At 36.5% G+C, this 23950-nt stretch overlaps 1 protein-coding gene across 3 annotated transcripts in view; it reads right to left on the bottom strand.

Annotated features, from left to right (window-relative positions):
• Positions 1-1983: 1983 nt before the first annotated feature.
• Positions 1984-23950, bottom strand: part of LOC135472981 (dmX-like protein 2) — a 68598-nt gene continuing 46631 nt past the window's right edge. The window contains exons 37-46 of one of the 3 annotated variants that reach the window (XM_064752735.1): positions 22233-22357; positions 21518-21680; positions 14552-14635; positions 11699-11759; positions 10582-10712; positions 9723-9800; positions 8368-8512; positions 6849-6938; positions 6122-6249; positions 1984-5329 (exon numbers count right to left, since the gene is read on the bottom strand). In XM_064752735.1, the coding sequence (XP_064608805.1) occupies positions 5120-5329; positions 6122-6249; positions 6849-6938; positions 8368-8512; positions 9723-9800; positions 10582-10712; positions 11699-11759; positions 14552-14635; positions 21518-21680; positions 22233-22357 (1215 nt within the window). In that variant the 3' untranslated portion in view covers positions 1984-5119. The other 2 variants (XM_064752736.1, XM_064752737.1) reach the window with 2 other exon arrangements.

Raw genomic sequence — 23950 nt, 5'->3', positions numbered from 1 at the left:
ACAGACATTCGTATTCCCGCATTGTAACTAACTTCGAACTAGAATTGTACTTTGAAGTTACAAGTTTCACCCTCTAACTTCTAACTAAAGGTCTCCGATGTTTGTCTTTGATCTGAATAAAAATCAGTTCAGCGGAAGACAAGCGCGAGGCCTGGACTAGGTGCCATCTGGAAATTATTGCTAGCATCAAGCATTTTTCAATACATTTGATCTGTGCTTCACGTTGTAACACAGTTTATTTCATTTATACGATCAGGTGGAAACTGGATGTCATTTCACTTTCTGGACGCAGTTCATGATTACGAATTTGTAACCGTTTAACGATGTGCTGGAGGTATTTTACTTTGGTGGAGGACAGTCCTCTGTCAACAACCTCACATCAACAGCTTTGTAAAACGACAGCAATTTATCACAAATTGGCAGTTAATATTTTCTAGCACACAGAACATCGCAGTCAATTTACATACGGCGAAGGAGATGATAACGATCTTGGGAAAAGTACAAATCCGTCATAAAAATAAATCACATTGTATCACATGGATTGTAGGAAACAAAAGAAAAAAACTGGTGTGGGTTGACACCCTTATTTATCTTTAACCCCCCCGTGGGGATATTCTAGACTGTGATGGACAATGGCACGGAAGATATCACATTTGTTATTTAGCCGTGTCTAATTCCTACTGCATCTAATGATGGAAAACCCGACGATAACATCTGTCACACCTTCTAAATTTTCAAAAGATAGCAATGCTAGCGCTGAACTGGATTGTTATCAAATTGATATACAACTGGCCATTCAATGGATTTTTACACCAACCGAGAGAGGCCCTCTCACAAGTCATGGTAATCTGTCATTCAACGCTATGGCTCTAGGATGTCCGATAAAAACAACGGAAATGACCCATAAACTTTGCATCAAACTCAACTGCATTTATCCGGCGGAAAGATATCGATAGTTTCTTCGTTGACCTCATCAATCCGACAATTTAAAGAGAATCTAGTGCGACATTTGTTCGATAAATGTATGACACCCCGGGGAAAAGAGGTAACTACACAGTAATCCTCAAGTCTGTTCTGGTATAGGACAGATTACATACGCTGGGGATACAAGCTTCAGGGTGTATATGTCCACGATACGGTAACTTCAGATAAGAGGTTAACATTGCCCCATGTCATGTCATCAATACAAATACTAGTACTCGGGACATAAGCCCCCGAATTTCATGCGGATTTCACTGTCGCATAGAACGTACCTAGCGTCTTCCCAACATCGATTGAAACTAGCTGAGTGCTTCTCTTTGCAGGATTCCGTTCTATTTTTCTACTTTACATGCTTTTTTAGTGGGCAGCTTGTGTTAAAGGTCGTTTTCGGAACTGGCTTTGCGACTGTTGACCTGAAACATCCATCTGAGGTATACGAATTTCTGTTTCGACCCAGAGATTACCTGGTGTGAACTAATCACTCAAGGATAAGGGTGGAGATGGAAAAGAAGGCTTTCCCGTTCACCTGACAATGCGCATGATATTAACACAGCCACAAGGAGATCGGGACGACTCCACAAAGCGAGTTTTGGCTTATCCTAATAGAATAGAGTAGAATTTATTAACTCAAAAACGCCACATGGTGGAACGTGAACAATTCCAAATACATATAAAATAAGAATGGCAAGAACAATTTAGGTCTTAACATAAAACTTGTCTCATATTCTTAACATTGACACAAAAGGATCTAAAAAATAAGCGTTCAAATTGAAATTCCAATTTTTAATTAAGTTCACATTCTTTAACACTTGACTTCATCGGTCCTGGCCTATTGATCTTCAGTAAGGTACCAGCAAACTGACTGATCCAGAGGTGCTGATCTTAATGAATGTACACGAAACGATATATGACTTATCAGACATATACACTTTGGCTACAAAGATGTAACAGACCGCTCCACTGCAATAAACAAAACAAGACAAAACCTTTTTAATTATGGGCGGGAAATGACTGCCAATCTTTATTACTTCGATATTAATTTTAACACATACAGAATCAATATGTACAGTACACCATACGAGATCGTCTCACGAAGTAACCTGGAGAACTAAAACAAACATTATGACACGTAAAATCAATAATTAAAATATCACAAATATGAATAAAATCAGCTATATATACATGTATCTATTCACCCTACTTGCATGTTTCTTGTGTCTAATATTGCACGATTCATGGCTTCATGGTGCAGCAACACTGTAGCAACATGATTGATACAACCATGTTTCCAGGCAGCTGTAGCAGGAGGGAAGCACCAGCATTATTGAGTGAAGCAACAATATCAGAGTGGAATGAGAGCACACAGTGAAGCAGCGGCAACCAAAAGGGCAGATAATAGTACCACAAAGTGACGCACCAACCAAAACTGATGCCAGTGCAAGCGTTAAATGAGCCAGCCGCAAACGGCATGAGAGGCATTTAACCAACTCATATTACAAAATGATACAATGGGCATGCATTTATTTGAGCGGCTTAAGCTACTCTCGGCTTTCTCAATTATACAACAGCGGCCAAATGTGAGAAAACTGGAGTACCAAAACTAAACCACCCAACTTGGTTTAATGCCACATGCAGGCATGCCACATTACTTAAGATGGCAGTTGCCATTGCTTGATAGATTTAAACTATACGTTTTCAGGAATAAAAGAATGATAAATACTTGAGGAGGTTAGGGATACAATAATATCAAAACACGCCGTTAGGACAATCAGAATACAACTGGATACCCTTCCTGGATGTTTTAAGAGAAAGATTGTACAAAACATTGTACATATGACAGAGGACACGAAAGTACATATGGAAACGCTTAAGTACTCATGACAAAAGAATTAGAAGTAAATTGTACAATTAATCTTCCTAATATAGACGGATTTAGAAAGTGGAATAAGAGTTTTGCAACTGATGTCTAAAATCTACATACGACTACGTACAATGTATTTCGGTCAACCCTTCATTGATTATGCTTGAATTTACCCTGGATAATCTTCAAAATGAAACAAACCCTAACATACAACCACCGATGGGGAAGGAGGTGAGTAGGGCTTATCAACTGCTACAAGGATGAATATATTCACCAATGGTCTATCTATGACAAGATTTATTTTACATTTCTATATTTACATACATACATACATACATGTACATACACATGTGATATAATATGACATAATGTATAAATATCATTAACTAATGCCTGTATCCACACTTTCAGCTTTCATGAAACAGTATTCTATAACATAAACAATCACAAACATAGTTGGTAATTATATACAAAATGAAAATAATGAAGTTCACAAGTAAGTTGTGCATTTATGACAGTGGTAAACACAAGGTGTTGACTGCCTGACTAGTTTACAGCTGCATCAAGGTGACACTGCTATACACATATATCTACCTTTGATGTGTACATGTGTAACAATTGTAACAATCTTACCAGAGTAGAGATTGTTTTTTGTCAAAATTCAATTAATGTTGATTTCAAATTGAAATTTGCTTTCGGGGAATATCAGAAACCAGTCTTCTGTGGAATTAACATCATGGACAATGTCAAAGCTTTATGCATTAACTGGTCAATCTATCAGAAGTAATGCTTTAGGTAGAATGATAACTGGAACCAACAGAAATTTACATCTTTAACCTACATTTTTTCAAAGGCAACACTTATGCAGAGAGAGGTACGCCTATGTGGCACACGGACCACTGTAACAGGTTACCTGGTTGGTTGTGTTAAAAATTCCCATATCTGTGCTAAGCTAAAGGTCACTAGAAGCAGCCATCTTGAATATATTTAGTTGGTGTGAATACTTATGTGTATACATAAACAAACCAACAACTTCAGCTACAGCACAGTCACATAACAGCTTTATTTTAATGCTTATCTACATGCACAACTGCAATTTATAGACAAAGCTCAACTAAATATCACAACCAAAAACATCGCACAGTGTGAATACCACCTGTTGTGCGAACAAAACAACAAGGTTTCATATCACAGGTAATGACTTGTATCAACAGAGTAACAGTCAACCAAATTACCAAGGACTTTTTTTTTATCAAGTTGAGTTCAAGAACTGCTCAGCAAACCCTGACCTGAAATGCCCTATGCACTTATTTTTCCTTTTTCCTAAATGTGCTTGTATTTAACAGGCACTGAAATTAAATCCTTCATAAATGTATGTCATGGATCAGTGACATTTATTTTGGTATATTTAAAACGTATATTTATATCAATAAATGATAACGTACCAAACTTTTCATAGAATGTACATTCAATTATGCCTGGATCAATTATTCACACCCGATGATAGTGTTTTATTAATCTTGATTTCCACATTACAATCGTTCTTCAGTCATTTATCCAACGGCTTTCTTAGCAGCATCCTACACCTCACCCTATTCACCTTCAGGTAACATGATGCGTCATGAGCAGGTGATAGTATCAGATTTTCCTGACAAATACCTTTTTAACATGCCGGTTGCCAAGACCAAGCAATAACATCTTATTGAATGGTCAAAGAATCTTTGTGAACTATAGCGCAAGTCAGTACTTTGTCATACTGCGTCCTTTACTCTGCCATAAACTGTACAATAAATATCAAGACAAACATAAAAATCAAAACCAACAGTGCAGTATCCTCACAACAACAACAACAACTGGCAGCATCTCCAGCCCACAAAGATAGCAGGATGCATCTAACATCCACTCCTAATATATTAATTTCAAATAATTTAGATGATGCACTTGTTTCAGCTCTATTGGGAGATAAATTGTTAAGTACATGTAACTAGAATTTACTGGCATAATTCTTTGATGAAATTTATTCACTGTTTGTACCACATCACTCTATTGCCCATTTTAGTGTACATCTTCTTTTCACACTCTTTGCACATTGTACAGGATGCAAAACTTTCATCTGGGTTTGCCTTTGAACTACTAATTAAAATAAGGTCTGGGTTAGTTAATCACATGGCATCGTTAATAGACAGCAGTTATGACCTTTGGATCTATTCAAGGTCAAAAACTTACAACTCTGGTGACCTTGACCCACTTGTGAAAGGACTTTGACATGTGTTATTCTCATGCACCCCACTGGTGAACAACAATGTCCTTTTCAGGTATCTGTCGGAATTTCATGGAGCCATCCACCCCACAAGAGAAGAGATGGTGATTGGGACCCACAGCTATCTGGGTCACCCCAGCTGCTGATCCCATATTCCTAAAAAATGTGTTCTTACTGTGTTCTCCAACAAAAGAGTGAATCAGTTGATGGATATCCAGTCCCCAGACCTATAAGACAGTAAGAGAAGTAAACTCAGAAACACTCACTTATTCTGTAATACTTGATTTCATAAATGACTTTACTTCAGGTAAGGCAACACCAATTTTATTTTATGTTTTAGCCGACATAAAAGAATTCAAAAATGGAATAAAAATAAAAGGAAAATTCTCTTTTTTATAGTGTCCGATTTTACACTTTTCATGATTTTCCCTGTTTTCAAGGTTCTCTAGTCATGTATTTACGTTTTCAACACAAAAAATTGCTAGGCTAGTCCACATTTTCCACAAATTAGACGATTTTCAAGTTTTATTTTTAAGAATCCTCCACGGACATTGAAAAAAAGATTTATTCTGCCAGCAATGCAACAATTTAAAATGGTGTAGCCTATGCTGGATCTGAAGACACATTTATTCCATAATACTCCATCCCACATTTATCACAGGACATGACTTCAAGTAAAAGATGCCCACAGGATGAAACCAATGTATCTGCATGAACCTTCAAAAGTTCATGCTATACAGCCACAGGGTAAGCGGTCAGGGCTTGTATATCATTTTTAATATTTACTCTTCTTTTTTTTGTCTTTTCTTTTCTTTTTAATTACTTATTCCTGGTTGGGCTAAAATCCTCATATTTTAATTTTTTTTTTTCAAACAATGTAAAAGTATGCCGAAAGAAACACTTGAATTGAATGTATGTCCACCCTAAATGACGTCTATGCCCACTGAAAATCTTGCAAAAAGCAATGAAGCACACAGCCAGTAATTTGTTTACAGAAAAAAGTGTCGATAAGGACTCACCTTAATATCTCCCTCTGCAGATCCAGTGATAAAGTACTCTTCCTCTGGGTCTAAAGCCAGGCATTTTATTGGTCCCTCATGAGCCTGGAATGTGTGTCGCATCTGTCGCTGTCTGATGTCAAAAATACCTAAATCCCGTTAAGGAAGCTAGACCAATGAGGCCGTGAGGGATCCCAAAGACAATCTCATTTTGAGACTTTAATCTGCTACAAACAAAGGGACATGTACCAAACTGAAAATGGCGGAGTCCTCCACTAAGATGTCAACTTGCAATGACCTGAGATTAACATACGTGTGGGCGGATCTTAATCTCAGCTTTGTTTAGGGTATGTTCACAAGTTAATTTTTGGTATGTACTGTGTATTTTACCACACTCTAAATCATACTGTTCAAAAACAAACATATGTATCTAATAAATAGAAACAAAGAGGCATCAGAGTTTGTGTGTGATAACTTTTTCTTTTTTGCTCATGTGAAAACACCACGAAAAAAAATAATAAATTTGCATATCTCTACCTGTGTATGTGAAAGGTTTAGAAAAGAAAATGCCATGAAAGACTGTATTTCACACTCAACCTAGAATAGAGTGATGTTTGTTTTGGATAATGATACATGCAGAGGTGGTGAAATGAGAAGTCTTCAACACTTCAGGTAGTTTCCCTTCAAATAGCAAACATGATAATGTACAGTTAATGTGTTTTAATGCTGGACTGTCACAAAAGGATACAGATTTCTCCCTTCCTCCCTCCACTGATGACCACCTGGTGCTGAGGAGCATACAACAAAGCCGGACTGCCATGCTCATGACATGTGAACGCTGAAAACACAAAACATACACAAAAACCTCAAAAGCATTACAAAAAGATTTTTAAACACATGTTGTGCAGTCTTTTAAAGTGAACAAGTCAGCCACTAAAGCTAAATAAATAATAAAGTAGTATTCCAGAAATGTTCTAAACATATTCTTAAAATTCTAAACAGATTATCCACAAAATAAATAGCAAACAATCTTCCCTATGTATCCACTCATTTTGCCATGTTAAGTTATCTAGAGTGATGTCACAAAACCTAAAAGCTCTCCTGTGCCATCGGTATTAAACAATGTGACAATAAGAAAATAAGAAATAATAAGAAAAACACCATCTACCCAACCAGAGAGTATCAGCTCTGTTCCGTGTTCAAAGGCCTGAAATTCCTATTAGTTTGGCGCTCGGTCAGGGCAATGCTCGTGGACACAAGCGTCCTGTTTTGGCAGTCATGCTCGTCCTCGTCGTGTATAGCATAAGCATTTGGCCTAGCTGGCTGTACCAGCTTCAGAGCATTTACCGAACATAGCAGGCCATTCTGATTGATGACAGACTCTTTCATTCAGATTTTGGGAAGATATTTTCATAATAAATCTGACTTTGCCAGGGAAAAATAATGCAACGCCACAATATTTTCTTCAAGCAATGACTCTCCCGAGGGGGTTTTCTTGCCAGCTTAACCTGACAAGTTTCTGCAATATCCTGTCCAACATGTACACATTGTGACACGGGCAGCCGTTCTCGGTTCCCTGCTCATAAATGTGTGGTCTAAAATGCAACAGCTTAATACTTAAACTGACAGCAAAATCCAATTTTTTGCATCGATATCTGTCTATCCACTATAACAAACCACACTGACAATCGAGAGCTAATAAGGGCTTCTACAACATGGCTATATGCCCCCAATGCGGAGCTTCGTCTTCTCGGCTTTCAAAACTTCATAGAATTTTTCACATATTTTTCTGCGATAACTGATTCCTATGTCATTCTTTCTATGTATATGTAGCGGCAGACTTCATGTACACTTTAACCAAAAGGTCCAGGAAAAGCTACATACTACTATAAAACTGATGTATCACTTATAAATGCACATGCAGGTGTGAAATATGCATATGCATACCAACCGTCAACCAAAAAGTACATTTCAGGTCAATATTTGCCAATTCCAAAACAACTTTCAATACAAACCACCAAGAAACCAAGGAAGTATATAAAGTACGAAATTAAGACAGATCCATGCCAAGAGAAGCTGTCAACAATTTTCAATGATGTTGGGAAGGAGCGAAATGTAGGTGAATGAATGATATCAATATATATCCAAAAGAGTCATCACCAGCCATTATTAATCTCATTATTACTGTGATAGTAAGAATATTATTGATTAATATCACTGACTGGATACATGTGAATATGGTCGCACAGCGATGAACATGTACTAACCATGAACCAAACAGCTCCTGGGCGGGAGTAGAGTGTCCCACAGACAGACGTTCTTACTCTCTGAGGAATGACCTGCCGTCACCAACATGCTGGAGGAACCAACGAAGGCAAAGTCACTCGTCGTCTTGTTGTGACATGGCAAACTCTGAAACCACACAAAGTTAACTTCATCCAATAAACTATCAGTTTTACATTGTAAAGAAGGTGAAAAACATAATGTAAAGTACAATTTTGTATGTTTTTTCACTCGTTGTAATCTGATGTCCAAACTGCATTTTCATTTTCCATGTTGTCAAACAACATGTGTATTAATATACCTACAGATATATAAGTAAATGAAGAACAAACTGCCCCTATCGGACTTGAGCAAGGTAACTCCTGAGAATATCTGGTACATGCAGATGAACAGAATAAAAATGTGTAAATAAGTATGGCAAGCTTTCTTAAATGAGCTACAAGAGAGTATTTAACTATTTATTTTCTTATTTTATTTTTGTTTAATGCATCATGACTTCTTCACTTGTATGATGACAGTCAATATCATAGGTGGAGGAAATCCCAACGCTTGTGGTAAACCACCAACTTTTGGCAATTTACTGACAATCTTTTCCATGTGACATGCAGATACATGTATGCACACCATAATGGTGGAAAACAAGTGGTCATCAACAGATGTCGTTAACAAAGTCCTAGTCTTTGACTGAATGGCAAATACCTCTAAAGCACAGTATTGTAAGTCCCTTTTATGGAAAGGTCAAAACGAATTCAATCTGTTTGGTTTATGTCAACAATCATTGGAACACATTTATCAACATCAGTGACTGAAATTCGTGTAGGCCTACATGTATTTACAATGGCTTAAAAGCAAGACATACGAAACAAAACTAAATCAAATGTTTCTAATATATTCTGTGTAGTACTACATGAACAAATTAACGTTGGCGCTTGTTTCCATTTCACCTGTCAACTGAACACAGAATATATGTGACACGGGGGAGTCAGATATCCCAGCAATCAATACTGACACAGTCCTACAGGGCACCATTTTGCCTACTTCTTACAGACTGCAATTCTCTGCAGAGCAAGTCTGACGTAATCGAATTGTTACGCTGAATGCTTTCCAGCAATTACACATTACTTGTAACCTCCTCCATACCCTAATAGAGAAGGCTTCAATGAGCTTTTATTAATATTAGGAATGACAACTTAATGTCTCCAGAAATCATTTAATGTAAATGTTCGATATATTCAATTTTAAGCCTTATGTATTCGTCCCGAGCGCACTATAAGACAAATGACCAATTACTGAACTGACGAGTAAAGTAGAGGGGGATTTCTTGAGGGAGGGATATTACCATAATTGGTTTGTTGAAGTTGCTGCCTGGTCCAACCTGCCAGAGACACACAGAACCTTCTGCGTCACTCACACAACACTGAAACAGAGCAGAGTATTTACAAAAAATAAAAAAAACAGAAAAACAAAAAGAAACACTTTACCATCTCATGCTGTTCAGGAATCATAAATTGAATAATGGTAATGGACATATGCATTTACTGACAGCCAAACTGAGCTCAAATGTGATGCACATCCCCAACTTCAATTCTATGATAAACATATAGTAACGAATTTCACCTAAAAGTTTTGCATTTTCCAGGTGACACATTTTGTTTGACTCTGACTGATTCATTCACTTTTAAGGATACTTAAGGAGTTTGACTCATTTTCTTATCAGAAGAAATTAAGTACTGGCATCAAAAGCATCATTTTACAGCTTTTTGTGCTTCTAAAAATTGCATTTTTACATACCAAGCTTTAGGTGAAGCACAGTACTAAGACATTCATTCAGCAACACACACATTACCACAATATCAGGAAAACAAGCTGGTTGACTAGAATGTAACAGCTTTGGGTATACATGTATACTACATTCATTATTGGCTCCCTCAAAAATGTGCTTTAACTAATAATGACAGCTGACTCGTTTTATCAATCACCAAAGAGCTAAACAAATTAACAGGATGAGACTATCGGATGACCAACAATGAACAGAATTCAACAGTCTCTGTCTTGTTTTGTATTCTACCAATTAGGTTCTTTAACCTAGACTCGTGGCCAATCATCAGATCCATTTCCCAGAAACAAATGTGTCAAGGACACTTTGGCAATGGTGATACCTAAAGACACATGCGGGTAAATGGAGGTACTGGTCCTACCTTGTTGCCCTGGGTGTTGTAGAGGACTTTGGTCACCTTGGGGAAGGATCCAGGCTGCCTGAGGGTGGTCAGTGACTGACCATGTCCCCACTCCCACATCCTTACGCTGCCATCAGCACTGCCTGTCAGGTCTGAGCACAAACAAATTACCATATGTACTAAACTATTGTATAATTTTAATATTTATTTATTTATTAATCTGACTGGTGTTTTACGGCATACCTGAAGATTTCACTTATTCAGCCAGCATTACGGTAGGAAGAAACCACAATGAGCCAATGGGGAGACCCACAAGGCAGAGCTTCTCAAGTACGGCCAGAGAGGAAGGCAAGTGTGAGATCACAACAGAAACCTCTGAGTGAGATGCTGCACGCACTTGTACACTAACCATTAGGGTACAGAGGCCCCTAAACAGCTGCATTATCACTGTTCTAAATCAGAGAAAATCAAATGAAATTTGACATTTTGCCATTATTTCTGTTTTGTTAGACTGGACTTTTCTGCATCCCGAAAAAGATTTTTTCCTGAAGAACCCATCACTTGGAAATTTGATTTTCGAATATCAAACGTGGACTTCACACACACTTCTGGAAGATACTTGGCACTTTAATTCATTTCTAAATAGCCAAAGTAAGTCTCTTGTTGTCCATGTTCAAACAATATAAAAGTCTAATCCACAACGTCCATTAACTCCGTCAATGATGGCTTTAAGTTTTTTTATTAAGATATTATTAATTATTAAGAATATTTCATTTTATATGATAACAGTTTTTATCACAGCAAAAGTTAATAATACTGCCTTCACCAGGTCCATGTACAGGTGCCTGACAATGCCTGACTTAAAGTTGCAGTTCAGCCAGTCAGAGTATTGTTCTGTAGAATACTCACAATCCGATCATTTGTGCCAAGAGCAATGCTTTAATAGCCAAATGACCCAACAAAGGGGCATGATGGCTTACTTGTAATTGTCAGGTCTCATATTTATAGCAACTCTGTATTTCTTCCATTAAATGTGAACTATGAGAGTGAAGCACTTTCTCCACTGTGTACAATTACAGATATGAGGCCATATAGGCTTATAGCCGAGAAAATATGTCTGTACTTTTAACAAACTTACAATGTGGTAAATGAGGATGCGAGGCGATTCGACGAACACCTATCACGGGACGTCTGATTATCTGTAACATTAAATATCATAGGGTCACATACAAGGACATCGCCAGAAAGAGAAAAAAACAGAAAAAAATAGTTCCCAACAGCTGATTGTAATAAACTTTTTAGCTGAGTTAGAAGATCTTTTAACTTGGTACATATAGGTCCTTTCCATTCATGTTTTACAGTATACTGTGAAAGTGTAGGGCATGTGATGGCAGTGAAAAGCAGGCTGGTTAATGCCAGGTAGTGGGGGAAATACAGCATAGCGGACCACTCAAGACAGATCATGATGGAACCTGAACAAAGCAAAGCAAAGCTTCATATACACTAAATGGCCTCCTTTTCTGTAAGTATAAACGTAATCTATGTTTGAGATGAATCTTTGATATACAGGTAAATCCCCTAGCTTATAATGACAGTGTCAAGATCTGAATTTAGAAACAGAAAAGTTCAATTTAAGATTAAGACAAGACCTAATCAGGAGAAACTGAGGCCAGCACAAGTACACCAGAAGATTTTATATCTAACGCACAAAGAAATCAAGAAGATTTCAGCTCTATATATATTTAAAGCAGAATGATTACAGCAGAACAAATAAATTGGAAATTGTATGTGATCAGATAGCCCAGCATGTACATGTACTTAACGTCAGAGAAAGAGAGTCTCAAAAAAACCTTAGCAATTAAACAAAAGCAGTTAGTTACTGACTGAAAGCAAAGAAAACAACATAATACACGAGCTGGTAAAAACATGTTAACAAACATTACGTGATAATTGAGAACATCAGAAATGCCAGATGGAGAGGATGAGAGAAGAATGATCAGACCTAGGTATGAATGTCTCTCTGAATGCTAAGATTGATAAACAATAAAATAACTATACAGATACTAAATCCACGTATGTAACTGTATATGTGCCAAAATCTTACGTGAAAACACCAGGCCATCAAGTCACACAAAAAACACACTACCTCACACAAAACCCAACAATGCTTCACACAAATTTTACAAAGAACAAACAGCAAATTGTAATTCTTCAACCTTTGTCCATGTTTGTGTTTATTTAAGCTTATTTTGAGGGCATGATTCTGTGTAGACTGATAAAATTGTACTTTTTGTCAAGCCCTGAAATTGGTGAACACAACCAATGTGGATTTTTCTCCACAATAAATTGCGCTGAAAGTTGCTCCTTCATAAGCGAAAAGGTTGAGGAATTAGGGTAACAGACAGTTCTGCCAACACCACAAATTTCACACACACATATGGACATGTACCAGACACCGTACAGCCATGAACCGGCATTGCAGCTGGACAAATCCACCAAGCTCACTTACACGGTTATTATTATTTAAGATGATCAGTGTTTCACATGTAATCAAATTACAAGATCATGATCACTAATATATATGTGTAAAACCTTGTTATGATGTTACCTTCTGAAATAGGCCTGTCATCATACTGTTAGTCAATAACAATCATTACAGTATCTTTTTATGAAATTCTTAAGCTATAAAAGTTTTTTGTATCCTCATTAAATTCATCCTATCAAATTTGTTAAAGTAATAAATAGCTTGTTGGACACATATCATTTGTTTTGAAACTTCCAGCAAAAAATGATTAAGAGCACCAGGAAAGTACCAAAAGTTTTTGCTGTTTTTTTTCTTTTAACTTTGCTAGACAAGGTCGTCTTTTGAATAGCACACTGCCCAAATACCAAAGGGTTTTATGTTAACTTTCCAGCCACACAGTCCCCATAACCAAAACACACTTTATTAATAATGTCATAAAAACATTACAGCTTTGAAGAAAAAGGCGATCTTGAGCTGAAAATAAAGGAACAGTGACCATGATATATAGGAGATAAGATAAACCCAAAATTCAATGTACCTAATTTCCTACATCACATAGTGTACACATAAACAATATTTTAATGAAGAGTGATTATAATGTCCAGGCTTTAATACAAGACAGGGCATAAAAGAATTAATTATTGTCCAATTATCCAAACTTATAATCATCCTTCTAACATTTTATTGATACTAGTTTTTAAATATATGGTTTTTACTATTAATATTTTGTGTGAATTTACATCATCTATTAGAGTGACAAAGGGGGACAACACATATGATACAAATCTGCAATTCCACATGATTCAATTATCTCTTTCACCAATTCCTGTGAAATAATTATGTTACTCTCATAAAAAAATATGCTACAGCTCCTGTCAAAAAATCACAGCCTGAAAATACCAAGATGACCAAAACTTCCCATCAAATCAAAAATTATGAAAAAATCTTCACAAAGTAAGTCTTTACATTCATTATTTGCCCCGTGGCATACACGTAACTCAACGGAAGAACATTTCAATAACAAGGTGACATTTAGATTTATGAGCTGTGGAAAGTGGAATATCTTTAACAGAATGGAAAAGTGAGTAAAACATGATGACATTAATGTTAGATATATTAACTAAGATCTTCAGCTACAAACAATGGCTGATCAAAGCCTATTTAACTATAGGCTACAGTATGTTCAAGTAAAGGATAACAGAACTACATGTATATGTAACTAATAAAAGAATACAAAAAATAAACTACATATACACATGTACACTAATGCCTACTAGTACATGCACACTTGATGACACATATGTAACAGTACATGCGGCCGCACTCAAAGAAATAGAAAGTAACAAAAAATAAATAAGATCAAAAACAAGGAAACAGGAACACCAAATTTGAACTAAAAACTTGCCCTGGGACGACACAATACAAAGCGAGCAGCCCCCGTGGCAGATCGGGCACGCACTGACTTACCAGTCGGATCAGGCGTGAGCTCCTATCTAGGATGTAGCTAGTTAATGGAGGGTTTGACACACCTGGTCTACTGATGCCCTTCACCTGACAGAGATCCGCAGCATAGGGGGAGAAAAACAGAATAGTCAAGCAAATGCACCCAAAAGTCACCACTCACCAAGCTAGACTGGCACCCACATAGATTACTTCCCATATACACCACACATGCAGCTTTGTATATCCATGTAGACCCTGGTTTTGTACTCCAGGTGAGCAAAGTTTATACCAAAGATAAGTAACACTTAGAACCTAAAATTAGCACAGGCTTTGTACCCAAGAAGACCAAAGATTTGTACCCAGGAAGTGCACAGCTTTGTACCCAAGATGAGCAAAGTTTTAGTGCCCAAGATGAGTAAAGCTTGGTACCCAAGATGAGAAAAGTTTTAGTACCCAAGCTGAGGAATATTTTGTACCCAAGATGAGGAGAGCTTTAGTGCCCAAGATGAGTAAAGATTGGTGCCCAAGATGAGGAATGTTTTGGTACCCAAGATGAGCAAAGTTTTAGTACCCAAGGTGAGGAATGCTTTGTACCCAAGATGAGCAACGTTTTAGTACCAAAGAAGAGCACGACTTAAAATAATGTACCCAAGATGATTAAAGTTTTCGTACTCCAGATGAGAAAAGCTTCGTACCCAAGATGATCGAAGTTTCAGTAGTCGAGATGAGGAAAGTTTTGTACCCAACATGAGCAAAATTTGTCCCAAAGATGAGCAAAGTTTTAGTACCCAAGACAAGCACAGCATTATACCCAAGTTTAAAACCTGAGATGAGGTAGGCTTTCTACCCCAGGTGAGCAAAGACTTTCACCCAAGGTGAGTTAAGCTTTGCACCCAGCATGATCAAAGCTTTGTACTAGAGTACAATATAAAAACAGGACACATAAATACGTTTAGATCATAGAGATATTACAACAGCCAAAAAGAGACCTCTTTCAGAGCACATCACCAAATTGCCATATCCCCCAAAAGTGACATACATTTTAATATCACTAAAGGTCATATCACTATTAAAGCCAACATACATTTGTATCACCATGTATTAAACCACTGAAGTGGCATATCATTAGGTCCTAAACCATCTAAGAAGTATATTTCCTTGGTATTTCACAGTAGCTTAATCAATCCAGGGCATTTGCTAAACCCTTGTAAAATGTTTGGAAGACACTTTGGGATCCAAATAACAAACTTGTCATCATTTTGTGATATTTGCAGGTACACAAACTATTCAATTCATTCAAACCCTAATATCATGGCTGCATATTCCCTTGACAAATGCCATATTTTTTTTACCATGAAGGTAAGACAGCTTGATTAATATAATCACATTACCGTACCCATGATGGTGTATACAGTCAAATGGAGGAAAAATACAGACCCAAACGTACAAACAGCCAGTTTTAAACTCTTCTCTTCCACAAATATACATGCATTAAGGAAAAGTACAGTAATACTCGCTAAAGCACAAATAACTGTAATCTGGCCACTATTCTGGGCATTTGTCCACACAGGCAAACTCAAAAAGACAATGAACTAATTCCTTGCCCAACCGTTATCGGTTATTAGGCCGGAGATGAAGCCAGCATGTGCTGGACTTGAACTTACAGCGACCGCAGTGGTGAGAGGCTCCTGGGTCATTATGCCGCGCCAATCTGCTAACCAACTAAGCCATGGAGGACTTATGAATCAACCATTATTAGAAAAAAAAACTAGAGAATTGCCAGTCAGAGTCTGGTGTTAGAAAAACACAAAAATAAAAGCCAAGAAGATAAATAGCCTAAAGTGTATACCACCATTTTTTACTGATGCATGTTCTCAGTTACCTAGTACAACAAAAAAACAGCACCTCCTTTACCATAAGAATGCTTTACACTCAACCTTTTCTACAAAAAAATCAACCAATGTTTTTTTCTTCCGTTGAGGACAACTTGAAGTTCCTCCTAAGGCAAAAGACAGAGAAATTTATGAAAGCAAAGATAGCGTACTCCTCATAACCTTATCCAAACAGTCAGAATATTTGTATTTCATTCTTTTAACCATCAGTATACATGTAGGTTTAAAGAAAGGATGTTCAGCTGAAATGTTGACTCTTCATTTGGTACAATGCAAAATTACTTTTTCATTTCCATATCAACCAGTGATTATATCTTTCTATTGGAGATAGGGCACTTCAGTACCATATGTTGAATCAGGCTGAATGTATGGCAGATTGACCAAATCTACAGCATAACAATTACATGTCTTAACAATGCTCACACCAACAATAAAAAGTCCTTGACACTTCTGAAGGATAAAGATAGCGCCATAAAATAGAGCTGGTATCAAACCTTAAACCATGAGGGACCTCAAGTGAGCTGGACAATGGTCAATTATGCAGGTGAAATATTCTCTGGGCAATGGTGGGATTGGACACCAGGATGTAGATTGGTCTCAAAATCCCATAATCCATGTCAACTAGTCCATTAATACCAACAAGATAAAGCTCTTATCAAGGTCCAGTAAGCTTGACAAAGTACAGAATCAGGTAGCGGAACCTTAAATAACTTGGCCTAACACAAACTACTTGTAGCTTTAATCACTGACTCAAATGAACTTGGTCTATAAACACCAACTACTTGTAACTTTAATCACTGACTCAAATGAGCTTGGTCTATAAACACCAACTACTTGTAACTTTAATCATTGACTCAAATGAGCTTGGTCTATAAACACCAACTACTTGTAACTTTAATCACTGACTCAAATGAGCTTGGTCTATAAACACCAACTACTTGTAACTTTAATCACTGACTCAAATGAGCTTGGTCTATAAACACAAACTACTCATAACTTTAATCACTGACTCAAATGAGCTTGGTCTATAAACACCAACTACTTGTAACTTTAATCATTGACTCAAATGAGCTTGGTCTATAAACACCAAATACTTGTAACTTTAATCATTCACTCAAATGAGCTTGGTCTATAAACACGCACTACTTGTAACTTTAATCATTGACTCAAATGAGCTTGGTCTATAAACACAAACTACTTGTAACTTTGGAGGCCAGTTTAATGATTATCTTTATATCTATGCATGCGCCTGACAAAGTCTTCCCTGCAAAAAAAATATTTGATTCACAAACACAACTACATTCATTAGTACTGATGTACTGCAAGACAAACAATATAGTCAATCCTGCTTGGACTCGATTGATTGCTTGATTGGTGTTTTACGTCGTACTCAAGAAAAAATGCCCTAATGCATATGCATGTACAACTAGTATCACACTTTACCAACATCCTTTCAGGCTTCATTCATCCGATAAACATTAAATCCTTACAGTATTTTCAATGATTTACTTCATTGGCATTATGACATTGGCACATTAACTGCTTGTAGAATTAAAGGGCAACAATTGCCTTGAAGTTTACTGTATTTAACTGTACACTATTACCATGCCACTTCAACAATTTGATTAATTGTGTGCAAGTAAATTGGATGATATGGGAAATTTCCAGGGTTCAAAGAGAACAGTTTTCCAGAGAAGATGGGATCCTAGCTTACAAGCTGAAGCATGCCGAAACACACACATGCAATGTAGAGACACTAACGAACAAGCAGAGAGCTTGTATTTATTTATTTATTTCATTGTTGCTTTATGCCACACTCAAAAACATTTCACTTTATACACGACTACACGACATCTGGCAAAACCCCAACCATCTGCTGGTTGCTGACAGACCTTCCCACAACCACGCTTAAATTCATAGAGACCACAAATCAAATCAAACTGCTTCTCAGTTTTGTTCCACACCATAAATAATCTACAGGTAAAAAACATTATATTAAGGCATTATAAATTATTTATAACAGTACACACAGTCGTAAGTAACCAACAGTACTCTGTGGATACGGCAGAAAATGACAAACACACTAATACTAGTAATTCAATCCTGACCAGAAATTGTTTTCAAAATGAGTAACAATACTGTGAAGTACTTAATTTTTCACGTGGAAGTAATTTTCGTGGATTCTGCAGTCATTAATTTACCATGAAAAATAATTCCAGCGAAAAAAATGTCCAATACTGAATCATATACTACAGGTAGTAGTAATAATGAAGTGAAATCTTTGCCAGGGTAACAGATTTTAAGATTTGTTTTTCAGTATTCTCTTAAATACACGAATATTAATTCCCGCGAACCTATTTTTGGAGAAAATCTGTGACAAGATTCCAGTGAATAACAAGAGCTTTACAGTAACTTTTGATGTAAATATTTGAATGATGATTATTAACACTTAGTAGGTCCCATTCATGACCTGCATATTGGGAACAATAACTGTAAGTTTGTTAAACTGGTACTTAATTACTTCAATTGTAAATCAAGGTATTACTCTATCTGCAACATGAGGTGTGCAGGCTAGGATTACAACCGAACACTGAGGTGGGAGATGGTACATGATAAGCAGGGATATGGTTCATAAAGCAGAAATAGCCATCAACAACAAGACTTCAATGTACATGTGCATGGATATATGCATCTGCTATGAACTTATCAGATGTATAGACAGTGCCTGTCTTTGCCTCAGCTTATAGCCTTTCTGACACTTCACCAATTCAAAGTAACAATATTATTTTTTTTTCTAATGACTTTTTCTAATTTCTTGCTTCTATATTTCATATTCCTGTCAAACTGTGAATTGAATTGCACCCTCTTAGATGTCAAGCACTGGGAAGTTGGATCAAAGAAAAACCAATTTACGCTTCTTGATTTTTAAGAAGATATCATAAAAGAGTTAAGGAACACAAAGATAGAAAAGAACATAGCAACTGTGGAAAATGAACAGTATTCAGCAATTAAGGAATATTTGTAAAAAGCAGAGGGCTTTGACTTCAGTAGAGCTTACAAATGCTGTGACCTGCAGGTTTCACCTCCAACAATAACGCTTTAAAGATACTTCTCCTATTACTTGTGCTTATGCCTGTAGATAGCGTTTCTAAACAATCAATAATACGCAGACATTATAAAATACAGACAATGCAGGAAAAAAAAGAGGCATTTCTAATACCAGATAATGAAAGCACTTCAGTGTCAATGAAATGAGTATCCAATGGTACAGCTAATAGGTCTGAGGTATTGATAAAAAAACTATGAAACTTGCCTTCCAATTAGATTTACTATCTTTTTTATTTTCAGCCTGCAAAATGTGATAAGCAAAGATGTTTGATGAAGACAGCATATTATTCACAGAGGATTAGGCCTAACTAACAAAACTGATATTACGCAAATTATGTAAATTATGTATGTTAGTACAACGTGTAATTACAGATTCAGCAAAGAGAGGAGAGTTATTAAAATGTGTATAATGTGTTCAACTCAGCTATTAACTTTAGGCCAGGCCAGACCACAATTTGGACAGGGTTCCACCTCCTTAGGAAAGTGTTTTCAGGGGATTTTAAGTAACCTTAAATATCTTGCATCCTTTCAAACATTGTATATTTAACATGGAAAAATCAAATGCATTCAAATTAAACTCGTCTTCCAGACTTCCAGAAAGGTACTGAAAAAAAATTTCAACAAAATTCAAGTACTTTCATGTATTTAAAAGACCATTGGAAACCCAGTATTTAAGAGCAGCCAAGTACTAGGGCTTCACACATTTGAACAAATAATCCCAGATGTATATGTACAAGAAAAACCTATTATCTATGTGATTTGTAAGTACGCTGGACGTGTACCCATGATTCACCAACTGTGCGGATGCCTTTACCCTTTGCTCTTTACATGTATGTATTCTACCTCTTCTTGAGGGAATAAGTTGGCTACCTAAACCTTCACCAAATTCGACCATCACCATGCATGTTTTGGTATATTAGAGGAATCTTATTTGATCTGGACAGTTTATATTTTCCCAAACTAAACAATACAATTGAATAGTGTTCAAAATTTTATGAATTATGTTTTCAAATTGCATCCAAAGTAATGCCTTATTGGTCGAATTTGCTGACAATTAGGGTAATTCAGATAAATGCTTGGCCTTGCTCCACAAAAATCCCATGAATACTGTTAAATGTAGATTTATGAAAAAAGTTTGAAAGTTAAAGCATTAAAAAAATAAAGAGATAAAAAAACACTACAAAGGGCAAATTCAAAAACACAGAGAAAGTTGAAAGGGAGATACATGTAACAACACAGCCAAAAGGTCAGACAGGCATACATTCACATTTGGCATTTTAGGCAAATATTACAATGAGTGCATCTCACTTTCAAAGCCACACATCAAAAGAAGGCACAGACAAGATTTTGCAATGCAATCGCAATTTTGGACTTTTAAGTCTGTGACAAGATCACATTTAGTGCAGCTAACTTAGCTACATGGTGTTTCAATGCTTAAGCTCTCTGGTAAGACACCAACAAAATCCAGCCTACAGCATTAATAGATTTTTACTTGCTAACAGTTTGACAAAATGTCATGTTAAAGCAAAACATCCATTCTGTTACGATGCATCATGAAATGATAGATGGCGAAATGGTGACTGACTTAACATTGATCTGATTGGTGAAAACAAAGAACACAATAGACTGGGCAAGAGTACCCCAAACATCACCATCTTCTTGTCACTGAAGTATCTTGTGAGACAAAACGCCGCCCAAAGTCAACACGCGAATTATGCAAATGACCAACCTGGCATAAAAAGTCATGAAATAGTCATGACTTATGTTACAACAGTTTCATAAGTCAAATAATTTATACATTTAATCAATGTTGTGAACGTTGTAGTTCTGTGTTATCATAATTTTTTATTATTGCAAATTTGTTATTTGTGAGTGCGAACTTGTTATTATAAATAAACTTGTTATTTGTGAATGCCTGTTTGTTACTTCTGAGTGCATGTCAGTTTATATTTGTGAGTGCATGTTACATGTTAACTGCTCAGGTACATACCACACTAGCTCCCCGGCCAGATTGGGAGTACTGCAGGCCGCTCTGGGGCACACTGGAGATGGACATCTGGGAGCCAAACTGGGATTGGGGGGTGAGGGACTGTTTACGATCCTGGGGTACCTGGATCACCAGGAAGTCGCTCGTCTCATCCCCGATACTCTGCCTACAACATTCAGAAGAAGGATTATTACATGGAAAACAATTACTCATCCTCACCATAATGTGGCTAAAATATTGTCACTCTAGCCCATTAAGCCTTCATCAGACATTCATTCATACAGCCTGTTGTAAGCTAAGTACATGTACATGTAATAAATCATGACTGGTCAACAAATATGTAGGTTCTCTATGGGTAACAACAGAGAGAGGGTAGATAAGGATTTCTGAGAAATTATTATTAATAATCTACCTACACTCTAGCAGCCTGTGCTACTGAGTATAACATAATTTTACTGCCTAAATTACAGGTGTGACATGTTTGTCATAATGCTGAGACTTACTTTCTCATGAGTTCATTGTCATACTCTGTATCATCATCTACTGGATATGACATAATTTTACTGCCTAAATTACAGGTGTGACATGTTTGTCATAATGCTGAGACTTACTTTCTCATGAGCTCATTGTCACACTCTGTATCATCATCTACTGGATATGACATAATTATACTGCCTAAATACAGGTGTGATGCGTTTGTCATAATGCTGAGACTTACTTTCTCATGAGTTCGATGTCATACTCTGTATCATCATCCAGCCATGCAGGAGGATCCAGTATTGAGGAGATGTCCAACTCTACCAGCTCTTTTTGAGTGGACAGGGATATACAGTTTGGATTAGCCTGTAAACAACAAGAAAATCAGTCAAAAAAATAGGCCAGGAAACCACTTGCAATGAACTGTATACAAGTACAAAGCCTTTCAATATATATACATATATATATTGTACTTGAAATGGACATAAATGTTACAAGGGCTGAACTTATAAAACTACATGTGTAGTTTTTTTTCTACAATTTAGAAAATAGCGTTCAGGTTTGATTATAAACACTTCAAAAAAGTATCCATCATCTTCAATGACTCTCTTTACAGCCTAATGTTTCTACTCATCTATTTGATGCTGTTTGATGTCATACACTTATACAAAGGTGATCATTTGATCATTTGATAAGACAAGTTAATAACAAACTTCCCCATATGTAATGTACACATTTGCTTGTGATATTGATAAAAGATAAACAAATCTATAATGACTGAGGAAAAGATCCCACAAAGACTGTTGAATGCTGATTGTCACAAAGGCACTGCAAACAATGAGAGCAGAAGAAGCTACCTATGATTTACTTATTTATTTGATTGGTTTTATATGCCATACTCAAGAATATTTCACTTATACTACGTCCACCAGCCTTATGGTGAGAGGAAACCGGCTAAGCCCAGAGACAAACCTCTTCCACCCACACACAATAGTGTACAACAGTGCATGTGTACAAAGTTGGTCTATAAAAGGTTGGTAGTTTATCTCTAGCACATTTAAATTACTAAAAATTAAACAAATACCTAAATCAGGATAGCTTACATGTACTGACTACATCCGTTGGTGTGTCTGCTGTCCTGTAACTTGCTTTACATGAGAAAGAAGTACATCAGCTTTTCTCAAAACTGTCCTACCGTAATTTTTGAACTGCAAGATGTTTGTTTAAGTATTTTCTGAAGTCACTACTCTGTGTAGACTGATCCAACTAATGTAGTTTTGTCTCCAAAATCAACAAAAAAATTTGCATAAATTACACTGAAAGTTCCTCTTCAATATGCGAAAAGGTTGAGGAATTCCGTCGACACATTTCATAAGCAAATTTGCTGTCTTCCCAAAAAAGTCACAAAACTAAACCTGGTTTAATAACAGGAAAACATCCACTTCAATAGCCTTGATGTCTGACTTTCAATATGGTGTACTTTAGCTATATAAGAAAACGTCAGCAGGCGCCAGGTACAAAAAGACAACTATCTCGACATCAATGTCAGAACCCTATCATCATTGTATCAGCTTAGTCACTGGCTAAATCAACCATACTGAAAATGTTAGGTTTTTTGAGATGTTACACGATCCACTCTTAAACTTTTTTGTTTTCACATTTATGAAAACATAACACTTGAAAAGTTCTTGAAGCATACAATTGTACAACAGTATACCAACTTTTTTACAAAAGGGTTTAACTTTATTGTACCCTAATTATCCTAATTTTGGGACAGATATTAGTAGTGTTCAAAGTGGAACATTACATTTCTTTACCAGATATGAGTATGTTGTTCATTAGGTGGTCTAATCATGTGAGAAAAAAGAAACTCGATATTGCTGCTACAATTACATACATACTGGCTAAAATGAGCCCAAGAATTAAAAGAAATAGGGTAATAATGCTAGGTGTCAATTT

This window comes from Liolophura sinensis, chromosome 8, assembly GCF_032854445.1.
Source record: "Liolophura sinensis isolate JHLJ2023 chromosome 8, CUHK_Ljap_v2, whole genome shotgun sequence".
In the NCBI taxonomy this organism is placed as follows: domain Eukaryota; kingdom Metazoa; phylum Mollusca; class Polyplacophora; order Chitonida; family Chitonidae; genus Liolophura; species Liolophura sinensis.
The sequence above is the reverse complement of the archived record's forward strand: the minus strand, read 5'-3'. Positions and strand labels throughout refer to the sequence as shown.